This window comes from Monocercomonoides exilis (assembly GCF_001643675.1).
Source record: "Monocercomonoides exilis strain PA203 chromosome Unknown scaffold25-1336746, whole genome shotgun sequence".
Classification (NCBI taxonomy): Eukaryota; Preaxostyla; order Oxymonadida; family Polymastigidae; genus Monocercomonoides; species Monocercomonoides exilis.
In genome coordinates, this window is record NW_027150570.1 from 416,628 (window position 1) to 434,620 (window position 17,993).

General features: G+C 37.0%; 7 protein-coding genes across 7 annotated transcripts; 1 reads left to right on the top strand and 6 right to left on the bottom strand.

The window, feature by feature from the left end:
• Positions 1-437: 437 nt before the first annotated feature.
• MONOS_7348 (uncharacterized protein) lies at positions 438-1,094 on the bottom strand (the record flags this gene model as incomplete). The annotated part of the gene is made up of 1 exon (XM_067877664.1): positions 438-1,094. One exon carries the CDS (start codon positions 1,092-1,094, stop codon positions 438-440), a length of 657 nt encoding a protein of 218 aa, XP_067726547.1.
• Positions 1,095-1,151: 57 nt separating this feature from the next.
• Positions 1,152-2,520, bottom strand: MONOS_7349 (uncharacterized protein; the record flags this gene model as incomplete). Its single annotated transcript, XM_067877665.1, has 2 exons — positions 1,152-1,878; positions 2,078-2,520. The coding sequence occupies 2 exons, from the start codon at positions 2,518-2,520 to the stop codon at positions 1,152-1,154; spliced, it is 1,170 nt and encodes a 389-aa protein (XP_067726548.1).
• Positions 2,521-2,885: 365 nt separating this feature from the next.
• On the bottom strand, positions 2,886-3,710 carry MONOS_7350 (uncharacterized protein; the record flags this gene model as incomplete). The annotated part of the gene is made up of 3 exons (XM_067877667.1): positions 2,886-2,904; positions 2,996-3,153; positions 3,534-3,710. The coding sequence occupies 3 exons, from the start codon at positions 3,708-3,710 to the stop codon at positions 2,886-2,888; spliced, it is 354 nt and encodes a 117-aa protein (XP_067726549.1).
• Positions 3,711-3,849: 139 nt separating this feature from the next.
• On the top strand, positions 3,850-4,533 carry MONOS_7351 (uncharacterized protein; the record flags this gene model as incomplete). Its single annotated transcript, XM_067877668.1, has 1 exon — positions 3,850-4,533. One exon carries the CDS (start codon positions 3,850-3,852, stop codon positions 4,531-4,533), a length of 684 nt encoding a protein of 227 aa, XP_067726550.1.
• Positions 4,534-7,951: 3,418 nt separating this feature from the next.
• On the bottom strand, positions 7,952-9,760 carry MONOS_7352 (putative ATP-dependent Zn protease). Its single transcript, XM_067877669.1, has one exon. The coding sequence runs from the start codon at positions 9,720-9,722 to the stop codon at positions 8,238-8,240; it is 1,485 nt and encodes a 494-aa protein (XP_067726551.1). The 5' UTR covers positions 9,723-9,760; the 3' UTR covers positions 7,952-8,237.
• Positions 9,761-10,016: 256 nt separating this feature from the next.
• MONOS_7353 (uncharacterized protein) lies at positions 10,017-13,619 on the bottom strand (the record flags this gene model as incomplete). The annotated part of the gene is made up of 1 exon (XM_067877670.1): positions 10,017-13,619. The coding sequence occupies one exon, from the start codon at positions 13,617-13,619 to the stop codon at positions 10,017-10,019; it is 3,603 nt and encodes a 1,200-aa protein (XP_067726552.1).
• A 1,608-nt stretch (positions 13,620-15,227) lies between these two features.
• MONOS_7354 (uncharacterized protein) lies at positions 15,228-15,542 on the bottom strand (the record flags this gene model as incomplete). The annotated part of the gene is made up of 1 exon (XM_067877671.1): positions 15,228-15,542. The coding sequence occupies one exon, from the start codon at positions 15,540-15,542 to the stop codon at positions 15,228-15,230; it is 315 nt and encodes a 104-aa protein (XP_067726553.1).
• Positions 15,543-17,993: the final 2,451 nt, after the last annotated feature.

Genomic DNA, 17,993 nt, shown 5'->3' on the forward strand with positions numbered 1-17,993 from the left:
ATTATCAGTTCAAATTAATAATTGCTTTTTATGAAAATTATTTCATTGTTGTTTCGAAAAAGAAAAGTCACTAGTTTCTTCGTTCTTTATTAAATTGTTGTTCTTTAGTGTCAATTTTCCACTCTTTTTCATTTATCTTTTGTATTTCTCTCATTTCCTTCTCATTCCTTCTCTTTTTACTCACTCATCTTTTTCATCATCTTCATTTGTTTATTCACCTTCATATGAAAGAGGTTCTGTTTTGATTTTGGTCGTCATCGCAGAAATTCATATGTTTATTCGACTGACAAATTCAACAAAAGATGTAATTTAACTTATTGTTCATTTTCTCCTTCTTTCTCCTCTTTCTCTGTCTTCTCCTCATCTCCATCCCATTTGATCCACAGCCTCACATTCTCTGCGCCTTCTCCTCTGCTCTTCACTAGCACACACACTGCTCACACTTCATTCACAACAGCAGGCGTCGAATGAACTGCACTCAGCATCACAGGCTCCGGTGGCTGCAGCACAAACAGCGATGGTCGGCTGTGTGGAGGGAACTGCTGAATACGCCTTGCCCAGCGGAGAAGACAACGTGGATGCAGAAGATTCTCAACAAGCAAAGATATAGAATTACATGACATTCCCTTATGATTTTTTTCATTTCTGTTGGTGTTGTCATCACTTTCATCATCAACACTAGGAAGCGATGCAAACACACTCTCTTCGTCATCGTCAAGCGACACAGCAAGAAACTGCCGAAGAGAAAAAGAAACAGGCAGATCGTTTGGATTGCGACGGGGGAAAGAAAGGAGGATGTCTGTAAGAGAGATGGAGGAGTGTGTCATCGATGGAGGCGGAGTGAAGGAGAGAGAAAAGTCCAAAGGATACTCCTTTTCAAAAGTGAGGGGTGGAGGAGCAGGCACATCTGGAGGTGGAAGAAGAGAATCAGCCAGAGAAATAATGAATGAAGGCGAAGGCGAAAATGAAGCACTCTCAGAAGAAGACTTGGAAGAAGAAGTTTTTGATGCATTTGAAGAAGATTTCGAAGAAGCTGTTGTTTCTGATGATGAAGATGATGATTTATGAGGCGATCCCAGTTGATAAGAGTCCATAAGAGAAGTCCAGTTCTGATTGAATTGTGCCCAAAGAGATTGTTCTGTGAGTGCTTTTTAAGCATCTCGAAGTGCAAATTTAGAAGACGAGGAATGTGAAGACTGAACAGCTGAATCATTTGATGAAGATGAATTATTTTTTGAATTCTCTGATTCACTGTGATGAGAATCTTCATTTCCAGTTTCATTTCCTTTGCTGCCTTCACCTTCACACTCAACGTCCTCTGTCTTCTTTTCCTTTTGCTTTTCTCTCGCTGCAAGTGCCTGGTACAAAACAGAATGCTCAGCCAGCTGCTCATTTGTGAGTGTTGTGTTAAGTGCGGGGTGGTTGAACAAAAGTGTCACAGTCTCAAATTCCAGCGGAATGGACACGTGGCTTGCAATCATCACATTCACACGCATTTCTTTCGTGGCAGACACCGCAGCTGCTGTGAAGTGGGCACTGCAGCTGAAGATCGGCCAGTTCAGCGGCAAATCCACAACAATCGGCTGAGTTCTCTGCTGCTGCTGCTGTTGTTGTTGTTGCTGTTGATGTGACTGGTCGCTGCCTCCGCTGCAGATGATGCTCAGAATGTTCTCATACACTTGCGGAATCTTCATCGCAGACGCTCCGCAGTCAGCCAGCAAACGCAGCAAAATTGCAATTTGGCATTTCGAGTCGCCTATCTCAGCCACATCCAGTCTAGCTTTTGTGAGTGCATTCGATGTGAGTGTGCTCCACCGCCAGTCTCTCAGCACAACAGCAGCAGACGAGACACGCTGCTTGTTCTCAGACGATGATGCACTTGCAGAGAAAGAGGTAGCAACAGAAGAAGAAGAAAGAGAAGAAGTGGAAGATGAAAGAGAAAAAATTAGAGAAGAATGAAGAGGAAGATGCATTTTTAGCTGAAATCTTCGCAAGCAACTCCAGAAAATCTCCAATTGTGGAAACAGACATAACTTTTGCCTTGTTTAATAGCAATGAACAAAAAGATTCTTCTAACTTAGACATCTTCTTCTTATTCTTCTTATTCTTATTCTTCTTCAAAATATTCATCATCCTTCTGTCTCCATTTATCTCTTCTCTTTTAATGGATTTCTTTGGTTTGTCGCTTTCATTTGTTTCCTCTTCTTTTTCATTTTCTTTTTCATCTTTTGTTTCATTCTTTGTCTTCATCATCATTTTCTTCTCTTTCTCCTTTTCTCTCTCTCTTTCTTTCTCCTTCTCTCTTTCTTTCTCTTTCTCTTTCTCCTTCTCTCTTTCTTTCTCTTTCTCTTTCTCCTTCTCTTCATCTCCTTCCACCTTCACATCCACAGTTCTTGCCACCAATTCAAATACCTCTCCTATTCCATTGGCAATGCTCATCCAATCATCTATCGAATGCGAAGGAGAATGCGCTCCTTCAATCAGCGCACGCAGCAAGAGACGCACATCACTCTCTATCATGAACAGATAATTGAGGCGAATGGGGAATGAAATATTTGAAGAAGAGAGGGCGAGAGAAATGCTTATTGCTAACAGAAGAAGAAGAAGAAGAAGAAGAAGAAGAAGAAGAAGAAGAAGAAGAAGAAGATACCATTTTCTGTTGAATTGACCGGAAGAACTCATTTCAGACAGACATCAAGACAGCACTTGAAGCACCTCGTGGAATGTCTATTGATGTTCTATCTCATCGCCTAGCCTCAGACACATTCTCCAGAAGACATACTGCTGTGGGGTTATCTTCTTCTTCGTCGTCGTCCTCTTCTTCATCATTTTCATCGTTTTCCTCTTTTTCTTCATTTTCTTTCTCTTCATCTTTCTCCTCCTTTTCAGGCGCAGCGGTGCGTGCTGTTTCAGCCAGACAAACAACAATAACGATGATGATAACAATGAAATCAATGATAACAATAATGATAATGATAATGATAATGGCACAAACTCACCCAGAAATCCCATCATCACCTCGCCCCGACCATAGACGAAGACGATATGTTCTCTTTGTCTTCCTCCCGCCACGCCTCGCGCTGCTCCTTCCACTCCTCCTGCCACTCCGTCATGAACGGCTCGAAGCCCTGCTCTCGCTCGCTTTCTATGTCTCTATTTGGAATAGGCACAATCACAGGCACAGGAGATGGAATAGACAATAATATAGACAATAGCATATGAAATGGAGTTGGTATATCAACAGTTATTGCTTCAGAGATAAGCATTGGAGGATCTGTAACAAATCGCTCGTTGAATGAAGAAGAAGAGGAGTAGGAAGATAGAGAGTATTTGAATAAGCATCAGTCAGTGACATATTCTGTTGGGGAAGAGGCAGCTGATGATCTGTTCTCACTCACCAAGGACAACAGCAATTAACTCAATGAAAGCATCATTGGTATCAATAATAATAATAAAAATAATAATAATTTCGAGAATAAAAACAATTATAATAACGCACCTCTCTCCCCCATGCTCCCTTATTCTTCCTCCACCCTAGACTGCTCCCAGAACAACTTCTCCGAAGAAGACGCGCTTCCTGACCCCTTCGACCACTTCTCCTTCTCCTCTCCCCGCTGCTTTTCACTCAGCGCCTTCACCCACATCAGCAGCAGCAGCAGCAATGGCGCTTTCTCTGCTAAATCCTCAGCCGTCGGCCCTTCCAACCTCATCCGCCCGTTCCCTTCCCTGTCGCTCCCGAAGCCCCGCTCTTTCTCTGCCTCCTTGTTTGACTCGGGGAAGCAGGGGAGGAGGGCTGCTGCACGCCACAGCACATTCACTGAGACTGATCTGATCTCTTTGTAGGACGCTATGGACAAAAAGCCAAACCCACCTTTCCTCGTCTTCTCTGAGCCGTTTAAAAAACCTCCGATCTCTTCATCCCCTTTGGCATCATACAACAGAGCAACGCAGCATCTGCAGCCTCCGCACAGCTCTTCTGACCCCATCGCACCTTCCTCCCTGTCTCTTTCTCTGAGCGCTTCTCTGCCTCATCCGTTGTCCTCATCTTCCCCAAACATACTGGCATCTTCTCTGGATTCGGTGCATTCAGATGCCTCTTTTTTCTACCCGTCGCTTGCAGGTATTGCTGGGCTGATAGGGCTGAGTGGAGAAGCGAGGCAGACACAGGGAGCATTAACTGACAGTTCGTACACAGCTACTATTGCAGATTCTCTTGCAGATAATGTTCAAACAGATGCTGTTCCTGAAAAGTTCGAAAAAGTGAATAAGGAATTAGCCAAAGAAGGAGAAAAAGAGAAAGAAAGAGAAAGAAGTCGAGAGTTAACTTCAGAGAATTGCTATTATCTGAGCGCGAACATTAGCCTGAACCGCTCCTGCTTGTGCACAGTTAATGACATCCCTCTCTCTTTCTCTCCTCCGCCTGGCATTAGCACTGGCATTGATGTTGATGTCGGGTTATTCCAGAAGGCACAGGCACAGCCGCCACTGCAAATGCATCTGCTACTGGAACTACAACTGGGAATGGAACTTTGACTCGTCTGTGGAGCTCTGAATCGACAAACTCGCTACTTCACACTGGTGTGTGTGTGGGTGGGGGCCTTGGTGCTTCTATTTTTGATGATTCTTCTTCTGCTTCTTCCTCGTCCTCTTCTGCTTCTTCTTCTTTCTCTTCTTCTATCTTCTTCTATCTTCTTATTTCTTATTTCTTATTTCTTATTTCTTATTTCTTATTTCTTATTTCTTATTTCTTATTTCTTCATTTTCTCATTTTCTAATTTCCTCTTTTTTCTTCTTTCAATTCTTTTTCTTTCATTAAATCATCGTTTTTCAAATAAATGTCTCCTCCTATTCTCAATGTTTAGTATCTTCGAATTATCTTCTTCTTCTTCTTCGTCTTCTTCTTCCATTTCAGCAGCATTGGAACTGTCTTTGAGTCGAATACAAGCACCAGCAGCAACAACAGTGAATCCATTAAGAGAAGAAGAAGAAGAAGATGGAGGAAGTGGAAGAGAAGGGGAATGGGGAAGAAAAAGAAAAAGAAAAGTTGAGTGATTATTATGAAAGCAATTATTAAAAGAAGATTGAAGATTCTATCAATGAGATTTCATCATTCTCAACTTCATCTTTGTTATTTTAAATCCAATCTCCTTTTATTTCAAGTTTGCAATCTGCTTCTTCTTTTCCTGCAACTTTGCCATTCTTTTTGAAATCGCTTTTCATATCGAACAAATGACAAAATTCTTTTTTTTTTTCATTTCTTCAAGTTCTTCCAATTGATAATTCAATCTAAAGCAGGTGCCATCATTATTATCACTTCTCTATCTACTCCCTATTCCTTTTTAACCTCTATCTTTTTATCTTCCAGTTTTCTTCTGCTCATTTCATACAATTTTTTATTTATCTTAAGAAGTTATTTTTCCATCTGAAGTCTCCAATCTTCATATTCCGGAGCTCCAAATTCCTATTTTTTCCATTAATAATCATTTCACCTTGATCTTCGGGTCTTTTTGCATGGCAACATAGACTTCTCTTATTATTTTTTTTTCATCTTCAGTGAAAAGCTGTTCTTTCGTGTCAATTGAGCATGCTTTTTCTTTTTCATAATGTTCTTTTGTGTTATCGTTTATTTCATCAGTTTATTCTTCAAATAACAACACAAGAATTTTCTTCTTCGACAAGTTACTGACATACTTATTTCAACATTTTTTTCATCATCTGTATTGTTCTATCATTCAGTAATAGTCACAAATTTTGTCTAATGTCATTCGTATAAAATTATATGAAAAACAAATATCTTTAAAAGTTGAAATTTCATTCACTGAATATATTTTGTGATCTTGACAAACATTCAATGCAACAACATATTTTCTTCAATTCACGTTTTCTAAACTTGTTCTTGACATTTCCTGCATTGATCCGTGTGAAATGTTTTCATTTTCAGTCGTTTCTTATCTTGTTTTTTGGACTTCCATTTGCACTTTATTGAACTGTCAGAAGCATCTGTGACAATACATATAAAATATTTATATGGGAAAATTGAGAAAAGGAGAAGAAACTCTTGAAGGAAAAAGTGTAAATTTCATATCATAAATAAACAATACTGTGAAGAGCACACTAACATTCATTTCTTCAAATAACTGGTTTGTGAACTCTGGATGATATTGATTTCTGTCAATGAACATAGCTTCAATGCTTATTGATTTTATTTGTTGGTAATCACTGATATATTGTGAAGATGATATATTATTATTGTAGTCTTCTTGCACAACTTTTATTTATCAAATGTCATCCTCGATGATTCAAGGTCATTTTTATAGATATTGGAGTATTTTTGAATTCGAATGCTTCTTGTGTGATATACGGTGCATTTGAATTCATCACTGGGCTCAGAATAACTTTTTTCATTATCCTTCTGATCAAGATCATCATCACCTTCACAATTTTCTGTCTCATCATTGCCTATCAATTCCAAATTGATGTTCATATCGTTGTCATCGCAAGGTTCACAATCGTTGTCATCTGTCTCTGTTTCTGTTTGGTTTGCAAATATTGTGGTGAAATAGTTGGTCTGAAATTGGCATTGGCTATTATGTCTGTAATTATTTCCGCTTGTTAATTCGAAAGCCTTTCTTTTTTTCCTTTGTAAGTCAGTGTCATCGAAATGGTAAATATATCCTCTTTGTTCGTTGTATTTGAATTTTCTTCTTTCACTTTTTGTCTTTCACATTCTCTTCATTTCATCTTTTTTCAATTTGTATTTTCTCTTTTTCTTTTGTTTCGTTTAAACATGCTTTGATTTAGATTGATCTTCTCTATTTCTCGTGAATAATAAGTTCATATCAGAAACGATTTTGATTCGTTTTTTCCTTTACGCTTTCGAAAGCATCTCCGCGTTTTCAGCAATCCAACCATCCAATTTTCTGTAATTCATAATCTTCGGCTTTTCAAAAATTCCTTTTGAAAACTCAGAAGTTCAAATTCATAAATCATTTTCGATCATCGTCCATCATCTCTGATCAAACCTTTTATTCCTATTTGTTATTCCCATTATATTTGTATTTTTGAACATATTTCAAATTTCAAATTTTGAACATAAAACGGAAGAAAATAACTTTTTTCATTGTTATAATTCAGATTCTTTGATATCGCGAAAAAACAAAAAAAAGGTCAAACCCACAATAAAATTCAATGTCCACGGTTATTGAAAGTGTCCACCATTATTAACACTAACTATACATGTTTATTTATGAATAGAAAAAGAATTGTGAATGATTTTTTGATAACCTAGTTTCTTTGAGAAAATTCTGAAAATTTTAAAATAACATTATGTTTTTGAGTTATTATTTATATTTTATTTATTTGATTTCACGACTTCCAACAAGTCCAGTTGGCAGAAGTGAAACAAAATACCTCCTTCAATTTCACGAATTCATTCATGATAATAAGTGTTAATAAATAACATAAAAAAACAATACTTTTTAGTGGAGCAGTTTTTTGAGATATCAACATAAAATAGCTAGAATAAATATTTGTGATCTGACCCATAATAAATTTTTTATTTCAATCTTTTTAACTTAAAACTTTAATGACCGTGTGTTGAAAGTTTTTCTTTGGATTTATAAAAATGACAATTATTACATGACAAGTTCTGCATGCCTTTTCTTCTCTTTTATCTTTTTTTAATTCTTTTCTATTGATTTTTAACTTTCTTGAATAAACCAACTTTGTAAAATTATTTCAACATTTTTTTGTTAAATTGCATCTTTCATTTATATTTTGTGTAACGTGAAATAAAGTATTTAATTTTTCATTCGTTTTTTTCACAATTAATAACGTTGTTCATTTGTTTCGAAATTTTTTGTACATTTCACATTTCATCTATTATGAAATAATGAAGTTATTCCTATACCCCTATTTTCTTCATTTACCGAAAAAATTGATTCAAAAAGTGTAATTTTGAAAAATTTTGAAAATTTTCTTTTTATTTCCAAAAAATTAATTATTAAAATATTTTCTTTGAAAAGAAGAATAGGTTATAATCAAGTTCTGTAACAATCACATAAAATCGTTCAAAATGGATTGTGATTATAACTGAGCTTTACTGGAAAGGATTTTCAAAGAAAAAACAAAAACTTGTAAATCAAAGCATAAAATTACAGTTTGAATAAATAAATACTCATTTCGATTTTCATTTCAATGAAAATTATTAGATTTTATTAAAAAAGGACAAGTAACTTTTATTCTGAATACAAATCCTTTGAAGAAAATACTGCTTCGCTTGTAATTGTAACTCCAAGCTTGAACAATGTAGCTTTGTCGTTTCGTGAAATTATGTGAGAGCAATGAGCATCCCATCCTCTAATAAGTGGCAAGCAATCTACTGCTGCTTTGGCCGAAGGGTTTGTAGCAGCAGAGATTGCAAGCGCATGAAGTACCTCTTCCAGATGAAGTTGTGGATATTCCATTTTCAACATATCGGTCTTTAGTCTCAGCAATGGCTCCAATACAGATGGAGATATAATATCAATCTTATCTGGAATTCCTGCAAGACTCTTAACGGCATTAAGAATCGCACTTCCACACGCAACCATCAACTTGCTTGACTTCCCTGTGATGCATGTCCCGTCTGGACTTTCCAAGCACATTGTCATTCGATCCGACTCTTTAAAGGTTGTGCAAGCCTTCTCGATGCACACTCTTTCTTTCAATTGTATCCCTCCCCGTTCCAAAAGCTTCTCAAGCTCTTTCACATTGTCCTCTGAAGAAATTCCTTCAACGACTTTCACGCGTTCGTCTAAATAACGTCTGATTATTTCCCGCTTACAAGCAACTTCAACAACTTTTGGATCAACAATGCATTTTCCTACCATGTTAACTCCCATGTCAGTAGGCGAAGCAAACACTTCGTATCCCAAAATCTTCTTTAGAATGGCATCGACAACAGGAAATACTTCAATATCCCTATTATAATTGACAGTTTCAACTCCATACTTTTTCAAATGAAAAGGATCGATTAGGTTTTTATCCTTCAGATCAACTGTTGCAGCTTCATATGCAAGGTTAACAGGGTGATCGATTGGTAAATTCCATACTGGAAATGTTTCAAATTTTGAATATCCCGCTTTAACTCCTCGCTTAGATTCGTGATACAGCTGCGACAAACAAGTCGCAAGTTTTCCACATCCAGGGCCAGGAGCCGTCACAACAACAAGGTTTCGTGTTGTCTCAACAAACGGGTTTGATCCGTATCCTTCCTCTGAAATAATTGCTTCAACGTCACTCGGATATCCTTTTATAGGGTAATGAATTGCAACTTTTATTCCACGAGCTTCCAGCTGTTGTTTGAATCGAAGTGCACCTGCTTGCCCGCTAAACATTGTAATGACTACAGCTCCAATCAGTAGATCTCTCTTCCTTAGATTATCAATCAATCTTAGGACTTCAAGATCATATGTAATACCAAGATCGCTTCGAATTTTGTTTTTTTCAATAGAATTCGCGCTGATACAAAATATAATTTCTGCATCATCTTTTAGTTCCTCTAAAAGTTTAACCTTTTCATTAAGATCGAATCCAGGTAACACTCTAGCCGCATGGCAATCATCAAATAGTTTTCCTCCGAATTCAAGGTACAATTTCGAGAATTTCTCAACTCTTTCATGAATCCGAGAAGATTGCAATTGCAAATATTTCGAATTGTCGAAGCCACAAGATTGTGCCATTGCTTTTGCCCTTGTTTATTAAAATCAATAAACAAGGGAATGGGAAAGATCCATTTAACACATAAACTTTGGTAAAAAGAATTCAACTGATCGTCTTTAATGCGTGCAATAAACAAAAATATTAAGTTAATAGTTATTACAAAAAAACGACTTTCGAAAATGGAGCAACCTCAAATTTGACAAAAGAGAAGTTTAAATTGTAAAAATGTTAAATTACGCAAAAAAATTTGCCGAATCTTTTAATTTTGTGAGAAATCAGTTGATTTTCATGGACATTGCACTTTGCTTTTTGTTTCAAGCAGGCTTTCTCAGAAATCCATTTATGGGAAATGAACTGCTTCTCCATCCACAAACCACAAGATTTTTCTCAGAAAGATACGTTGGGTAGTATCTCAGAGAAAGATGCCATTTTTGCTTTCCGAATGCTTCTTCTCCTTCTCCTCCTTCTTCTTCTCCTCTTTTTCTTTCTCTTCCTTCTCCTTCTCCACCCATCTCCATTTCTTCGTTCTCATTTTCCTTATCTCTTTCAGCTCTTTCATCAAAACATCCATTTCTGTTTTCCTTTCCCATCTTCAGCACATTTGTCTTCTTTCTCTCTCCATTTCCTCTCCCAACATAATCAATTATTTCTCCCTCCTCCAAAAGAGGAAGCAGCCGCACTGTGTTGATGGCAAAGCTCGCCCTCTCGCCAATGTCTCTCAAATGAGTCGGGTTCCACTTCGTCTTCAGCTCAGCCAGTCTGCACAGAAGTGACCGTGTTGTCAGGGTGGGTGAAAGAGGATGCACCAATTGCATCTCATTCAGAGAGGGAATCAGATGGAAACCCCAAAATTGAGGGGAGGTGAATGTGATTATGGAAGAAGAAGAAGAGGAAGAAGAAGAGGAAGAGGAAGAGGAAGAGGAAGAAGAAGAAGAAGAAGAAGAAGAAGAAACTGTTGATGAATAAGATGACAAACTTTTTTCTAATTGATCTTTGCCTTCTCCTTTTTCTTCTTCTTCTTCTTCATTCTCTCCCTTTGTCTTTTCTCCCACTTCTTTTCTTCTCTCATCACCTCCTCCTCCTCCACCATCACCACCACCAGCACTTTTGTCATCCTCCCACTCTCTCAATGCCATCCACTCCATCTTTCCATAGCAGCACGGGCACAACACAAATGGAGCAGAAAAAAGAGAAGAGAGGAAAAGCGCAGCATCAGTCAGACCGCCACAGCAGTGCAGCCCAATGAAGAAGAGAGGAAGAACAGAATTTTCATTCAGCTGTTGCTGCTTCTCCTTCTCCTTCTCCTTCTGTTTTTCATTGAAAAGGGCAATAGAAGAAGAATCCAATGAGTTCTGCTTCAATTGCAATGGGAACGTGAAGAGTGTTTTGATGCTCATCAAATCACTTGGAGATGATGTTGATTGCTCTGAAGGAGAATTCGCTGAATGAACGGTATCTTCTCTTTCTTGTGGCGGAGGATACAAAATTTGTGCTTCTATTTGCTCTTCCATTTGCTCCAGTGTTTTCGGCAGTGAAGAAGGATTCTTCGAAAATATGCCATTTTTCTGGTAAAAATGCATCACTTTCAGAATATCTTTAACGTTGCAGCGAATAAAACGAATGCGCTCAGTCAAATGCAAATCATCAGCATCTTCTTCTTCTCCTTTTCCCTCTTTTTCTTCCTTTTCTTCCTTTTCTTCTTCTGCTACTGTCGATGATTTGTCTTTTCCTTCCGATTTCGATTTTTCTTGCTCTTCTCCAGTTTCCTTCTCAATTTCTGACCTTTCTATTAATTCATTCTCTTCTTCATTCTTTTTCTCCTTACAGACTTTCTCCTCTTTCCTCTTTCTTCTGGTCTCTTGCAGTCTTTCTATGCAATTCCACCCTTTTTGCATGCTGCTGGTGCTGATGTCAATCACAGTGAACGTCGAATGAGGAAACAGAAGTGCCAATGCAGCTACAAGCAGCCCGTTTCCTCCGCCAACATCGACAAAATGGAAAGAAGGCGAAAAAATACTTGAATTTCCTTTGAAAATTGCTGATGATGATGAGGACTGAAGATCAATTGATGATGATGATGCTGATGAAAGTGCAGGAAAGCATCGAAAACTTGGTGTATTTTGCTTCATTTGCTTAGAAAGCTTGAAGATTTTTATCTTTTCGCTTTTTTCTGTTCTCTCTGCAATGTTTCTGTCTACCAACATGTCCTTCATTTTGGATTTGACCAAAGGAGAAGCATCCATTTCAATTTTTGCTGTTGATCCATCACTATCACCATCATCAGCAGTGGTATTATTATTATTATTATTATTATTAATTGAATCTGATTCTGGGCCGTGGTTATTAACTTGCTGTGAAGAAGCTCTTTCGACTGTTCTCAGCATCTTTGGCTGAACAGAACAGAGGGTGTCAGTTGTGGCTTCTGCAGCTGTCTCTGCAATGAAGCGGAGCATCCACCGGATTTGAGGGAATTTCTTCTTGTAGAAGAAGGAAAAACGAGGAAAACGGCGAAATTGCGACTCGAATGCAGCCATTTCAGCCAAAAGAGAGGAATCTGACTGAGAAGATGGCGATGATAAAGTTGATGAAGTTGATGGAGAAGAAGAAGAAGAAGATGATGATGATGATGATGATGATGAGCATGTTGAAGAGGAAGCTGTCGTTGCTGTGTTTGAAAGAATTGCATTTGTTTCTTTTTCTTCGCTTTCTATTTCCTCGTCGTCGTCGCTGCATTCTGCATCTTTTTCACCCGAGTTGCGGATGTCCCTCAAAAGAAGCAGATGTTCCTTTTCCAGCTGCAGAAGCCTTTTTTCAATGAGTTTTCTGGCTTTCGCTATTTTTGGAGGGAGCAAAGGAAACTTCTGCTCTTTTTCTTTAAGCTCCTCTGCACTTTCACCATCCAAATGGGAGTAGGCTCCATCCGCTTTCTTTTCGATGTTGTCATTCGTTTCTGTAAATTGAGTCAAAATCCGTTCAATTTGAGTCAAAAAATCTATTTCTGCTCGTTTCAATCTGTGTGGCCTTTCTTTCTTTGTTCTCTTGAATGCAATTGCTTCTGACGATAGCCTCTTTCCGCTGATCGGATCTTGTTCCGCGAAATGTTTCGAAAGCTCTGCAAAAATAGCTGTTAGTAGCTGCGACGCTGTAAGTGATGTTATGGCGGAAGCGTATTGTTTTCCTTTGAGTATTTGAGACTTCGGAATCGGCTTTGATGAAAGAGACTGAATATCAAATCCTATTGAATTTCCAAGCAAAAATAAAACATTTAAAGTTTGGAGGGCATTCCAGACTTTCTTTTCTTCTGCGCCAGGAATTTTAGCATGATGTTTTTTTGACCAAATTTCAACCTGATCAATCAAAAATTCACTCAGTTTAAAAGATGATAAAAATAGAATTTCAATTCCTCGATCAATTGAAATCTTTTTTTGATAACATAATTGAACAGCGGGTAATGACGTTGAGAGAGGTGATAATGGCAATCTTAAAATTCGACCAGAAATTACAAACAAAGAATTTTCTCCTGTTTTTGATTTCCCTCCAACGCATCGAAAATAACAGCAAGTACCAATATAAAGAAGAGCGGACATAACTGTCAACGGATCACCTTTAATACTAAGTTCATGATCCAAAGGATGAGGCAAAACCGTATCTTCTTTATAAAGACGATTGTCCAACAAAAGCTGGTATGTCTTTGTTGTCCCACTTTGTCCATCATCCTTAAAATCATCGCTAACATCTATTTCACTTTCCTTTGGCAATCCAGATTGATCAATATCTTGACAAAGTAAAAATGATAGTTTTTTATATTTTCTTTTTGCAGTAATAATCACAGGAACATCATAAAAAGTATCTTCATCCACCTCTCCAATAGAATAATTCTTGCTTTCTAAAATTAAGTAAATTTCTGAAAGTTCCATCTGTGAAATTATTATTTAATTATAATAATCTTTCTAATTATAATTATGTAAAAATGATCTTGCAAAAATATTTCAAAAAATGAAACACTTTGTTTTCATAATTTTATTTAGGCCTCTGCGACAGACCGACATTTTTAAAACAACTCGACAACTCGACCGACAATTTTATCGAGTTTATATTTTTTGGTTATTAAAAAATTTTTTCTTTTATTTTAATATTTTTAAGAAAAAAACGAAATAAAATCTTTTTCAATATTTTTTGATCTATAAATATTAATAATTTTATAAGGAAATAAATAATCAAAAAATTTTCTTTTTTTTTCTGAAATTATAATAATAATAATGGGTTATCGACAGATCTTTGTCGAGATCAGTCGAACGACAAAGATCAGTCGAACGACAAAGATCAGTCGAACGACAAAGATCAGTCGAGTTGAAAGATATAACAAAAAATAAATGATTTTTTAACATTGGCTTATTTTTTTTTTTATTTTGAGACTTTCTCTCACTTAAAGATTTCACTTTTTTTTTATTTTTGAATCATGTTTACTTTGATTTCGTATTTTGAAGTTCAATTATTTGGTTTGATTTTATTACAAATGTTGCATTGCTCAAATAAGGCTTTTTGATAATTATTAATAAATGGAAATGGAGTTTAGCGTATTTCAAACAGTTCTCTTTTATCTTTTTGGTTTTGATTTTTAATACAAATTTGATCGTCATTTCAAAAATAACATTTGATTGTTGTGGCAATTCAATAAAACGATAAAGCGGTTATTTGAGGATTATAATTATTACTAATAGTTGAAAAAATCTTTTGTTCAAAGTTAACATTTGCACAAAACAGTATGATGCGATTCTTTTTCTATAACATGAAACGGTGATAACACATTAGTGAAGGAATATTATTTTTAAAACAAAAAAAGTGAATGAAACGAAGTTCAGATAATTTCTTTTTATCCAGAGAATGAAATGCCGCTCAATTGGAGTGCGTGTGTGAGATGACATGAAAATTAGGAAACTGCAATGGTGATGAAGGATCAGATGGAGCTACATGCGAACCCGAAGAGGACTGTGGAAAAGAAGGTTGCTGGAATGATAAAATAGTCTGATGACGTGGAAAACGTCACATTTATCGAAAGAAATTGTTTGAAAGAAGAGAGAAGGCGAAAAGTGGAAGAAGAAGAAGGAGAAGTGAAGGAAGAAGAATGGTTAAAACAAAATAACTCATGTAATGAAGAGGAAGAAGTGGAAGAAGAAGATTATGAAGAAGAAGAAGAAGAGGAGGAGGAGGAGGAAGAGGAGGAGGAGGAAGAGGAGGAGGAGGAGGAGGAGGAGGAGGAGGAGGAGGAGGAGGAGGAGGAGGAAGAGGAGGAGGAGGAAGAGGAGGAGGAGGAGAAGAAGAAGAAGAAGAGGAGAAGAAGAAGAAGAAGAGGAGGAGGAGAAGAAGAAGAAGAGGAGGAGGAGGGGAAGGAGAAGAGGAAGAATGATTGGAAGATTTTATTGGGCTGTTTCGAATGTGAGTTGAAGAAGAAGAAGAAAAGAAGACGATGAAGTTAAAAGAACTCTTTTTGTTTAAGTTTTTTTCGATTGCTTTCGCAAAAGTTTTCATTTGCTTGTCCTGCTAAATGCTTCACTATCATCTTCATCTTCTTTTTCGTCGCTTTCATCATCGCCACTTTCATCATCCTCATCATCATCACTATCTCTCTTCTCCATCTTCCTCATCTCCTTCATCTCTGCCCTCTCTCTTTCCGAACTCGCCTCAAACAGCCTGAATTCCTTCCACCCTGCACACACTTTCCTCTTCACATTGTCTGGAATCATCGCTTTTGGCGCTTCAAATTCAAATCTCCCTTCTTTCGAAGAGCAAAAAGAGCCGTCTAAAACAGGCGGGCTCGGAAGAGGGATCGGAATAAGCATCTCAAATTCAACCAGAAAACACAAAGTTAAAAACAGGTGCGGATATGAAAAGCGAACAAAAGATGTTTTTTTGGCCTTTGAAGAAGGGAAGAAATTGACAATGTTCATCTTTTTTCCGTCTTTGAACTGCATCTAAGAAGCTTTGCCTTTCACAAGAAGAATCGAAAGAGGCTTTTCAGATAGCATTTTGTGGGTGTTGTGCACGAAAACAAGAAGGGTGCGGGAGAGGATGGTGACAGACCGATCATATGATGGGAAAAATTAAATTTGTGAATAATCAAAAAAATAAAAACAAGTAGAAAAAGAATAATCATCTTCATAACATACGCATTTAAAGTATAGTTTTCAGAAACAGATAATTTCAAATAACATCTTTCATTCACAAACCATAGTCCATTCCATTCTCTGCCAGTCTGATGTAATTCACTTTTGTTCTGATCTGCTCTTCAAGCGATGCATCCATCTTCACACACATTCTCCAATTTCAGTGTCAGCTGTACAACTTCAATTAGATTCACCAGGCGATTTCCGAAGAAGAGCGGGTGCTGTGTCACAACTGCATGAAGAGTTTGATGACCAGAAGGGAAAAGAGAAAGAGAGAGTGTGGAGAACCTGAAATCTTGGTTCCTCTCTTTTGTCTGCTCCTTCTCGGCGGTGCTGGGCTATTCGCAGAAGTCGCAAAGCTCCCAAAAACTCTGATCCAGCCAGGACGAACCAAGAAAGGGAACGTATTTTATTTTTGACTTCGACTTCGACTTCGACAGATCTTCGAACTTGTTCTCTTCGCTTAGCGTTGCTTCCTCGTCTTCTTCGCTTTCTTTACCTTCATTGTCATCGTCATCATCATCTTCTTCTTCATTTCTTTCATATTCTCCTTCGTTATCTTCCTCTTCCTCTTCTTAGCTTCCCTCTTATGAAATCCTTCCTTTTATCTTCGATTTCTTTCTCTTCAAATGTGAATTTGTTCTTTTCATCTACCCGCTTTTCTTCTTCTTCTTTTGAGTTGCTCTCTTATTTGCATTGCCTTTTGCTGTTTTCTGCTTTTGAATCTTTTCCTTTGTGAATGTTTCGATTATCTTCTGCTGCTCTCCCATTTCTTCTTCTTCTGATACTTCCAGAACTGAATTTATCAGCACCAATGCTCGCTTCAAAATCAGAACTTGCTTCGTTTTTTCGCTTTGAAAAGATATTTTCTTCTTCTCCTCTGGCCTTTTCTCTTTCAACTGGCTCGTCTTCATTTTCACAGTTTTTTGGTTTTTCACTTAACTTTTTGATGAAAACTTGTCACTTTTTCCTTTTGGATTTCTGTCATCTTCTGAATCTTCAATGTTCTCAGCTCCGCTTTCATCTCCTTTTGACTCTTCTGCTTTCTTTTTCTTTCGCGAAAGATCCAGTTCTGCAAGCTCTGCTTCAATGAAGTCTTTTTGCTCAAGAAATTCTTTCTTCATCGTCTGCTTTTAAATCACTCAATGCGCTGGCGATATGACGCCAACCTGTGACAACGATGCATTCCGCTCGTCGATGATCGTAAATGAAGGCAAAACCTTTATGAGCTTTGTGAGCATCTTGCGTGGAATTAATGTGAAAGTTAGTTCTGATTCTTGCATTGGAAGGAGATTGGTTGAAAAAACAGAAATAAACAGTCATTTTTTAGACTACAATGCAAATTAGCTGAACAACAAACGTCGAAGGCTTAGGTATGCTTGAACAAATAACACTCGCACCGAACCATCTAATTGCTTTTTCGTAAAAAAATCGAATAAATCAAATTAATCAAATAAGGAAAAAAACAACAAACTTTTTTTGTCTTCTTTGTATAAAAAAGGAAATATGCAGAAGTTTCAGTGCATGATCAGTCATTTCAGGAAAAAGCGTATGAACCTCTTCTCATAACGTCTTTTTGGCTATTCATAAACGCACTTCGACACATTGATGCTTCTTGAAAAAAGTACAAATATGAAAAAGGAGAGAAACAAATGGAAGAAGAAGATGAAAAATATGATGATGATGAAATAAAAGAAGAAATAATCGAAAACGGAGAAAAAGAAAAAAATTGAATAAAGAAATTTCTTCCAATTTTTCTTCTTCTTCTTTCACACAGAAAACTGTACAAAAAAAAATATAAATTTATATTTTCTTTATCGTTTTGAAGAAAATGTTAAAGATAAAAAAGAATTCTTCTCAAAAAAGATCGTAAAGCATACGAAAGTTAATTTTCCTCAGATTTTGCTGAGGAAATGTTTGAGATGAAGAGAAAGGAAGATTTGAGGAAGAGGAAGAGGAAGAGGAGAGTTATGAGAATTGTGTGGGAGAAGAAAAGAAAGATAGAAAGAGAGAGAGAATGAAGGAGAAGAAAAGGAAGGAGAAGAAAAGGAAGAAAAGGAGGAGAAACAGAAAGTTAAGGCACTTGTGATATGAAAGATGGAGTTGTGGAGTGTAATGTGAGATGTT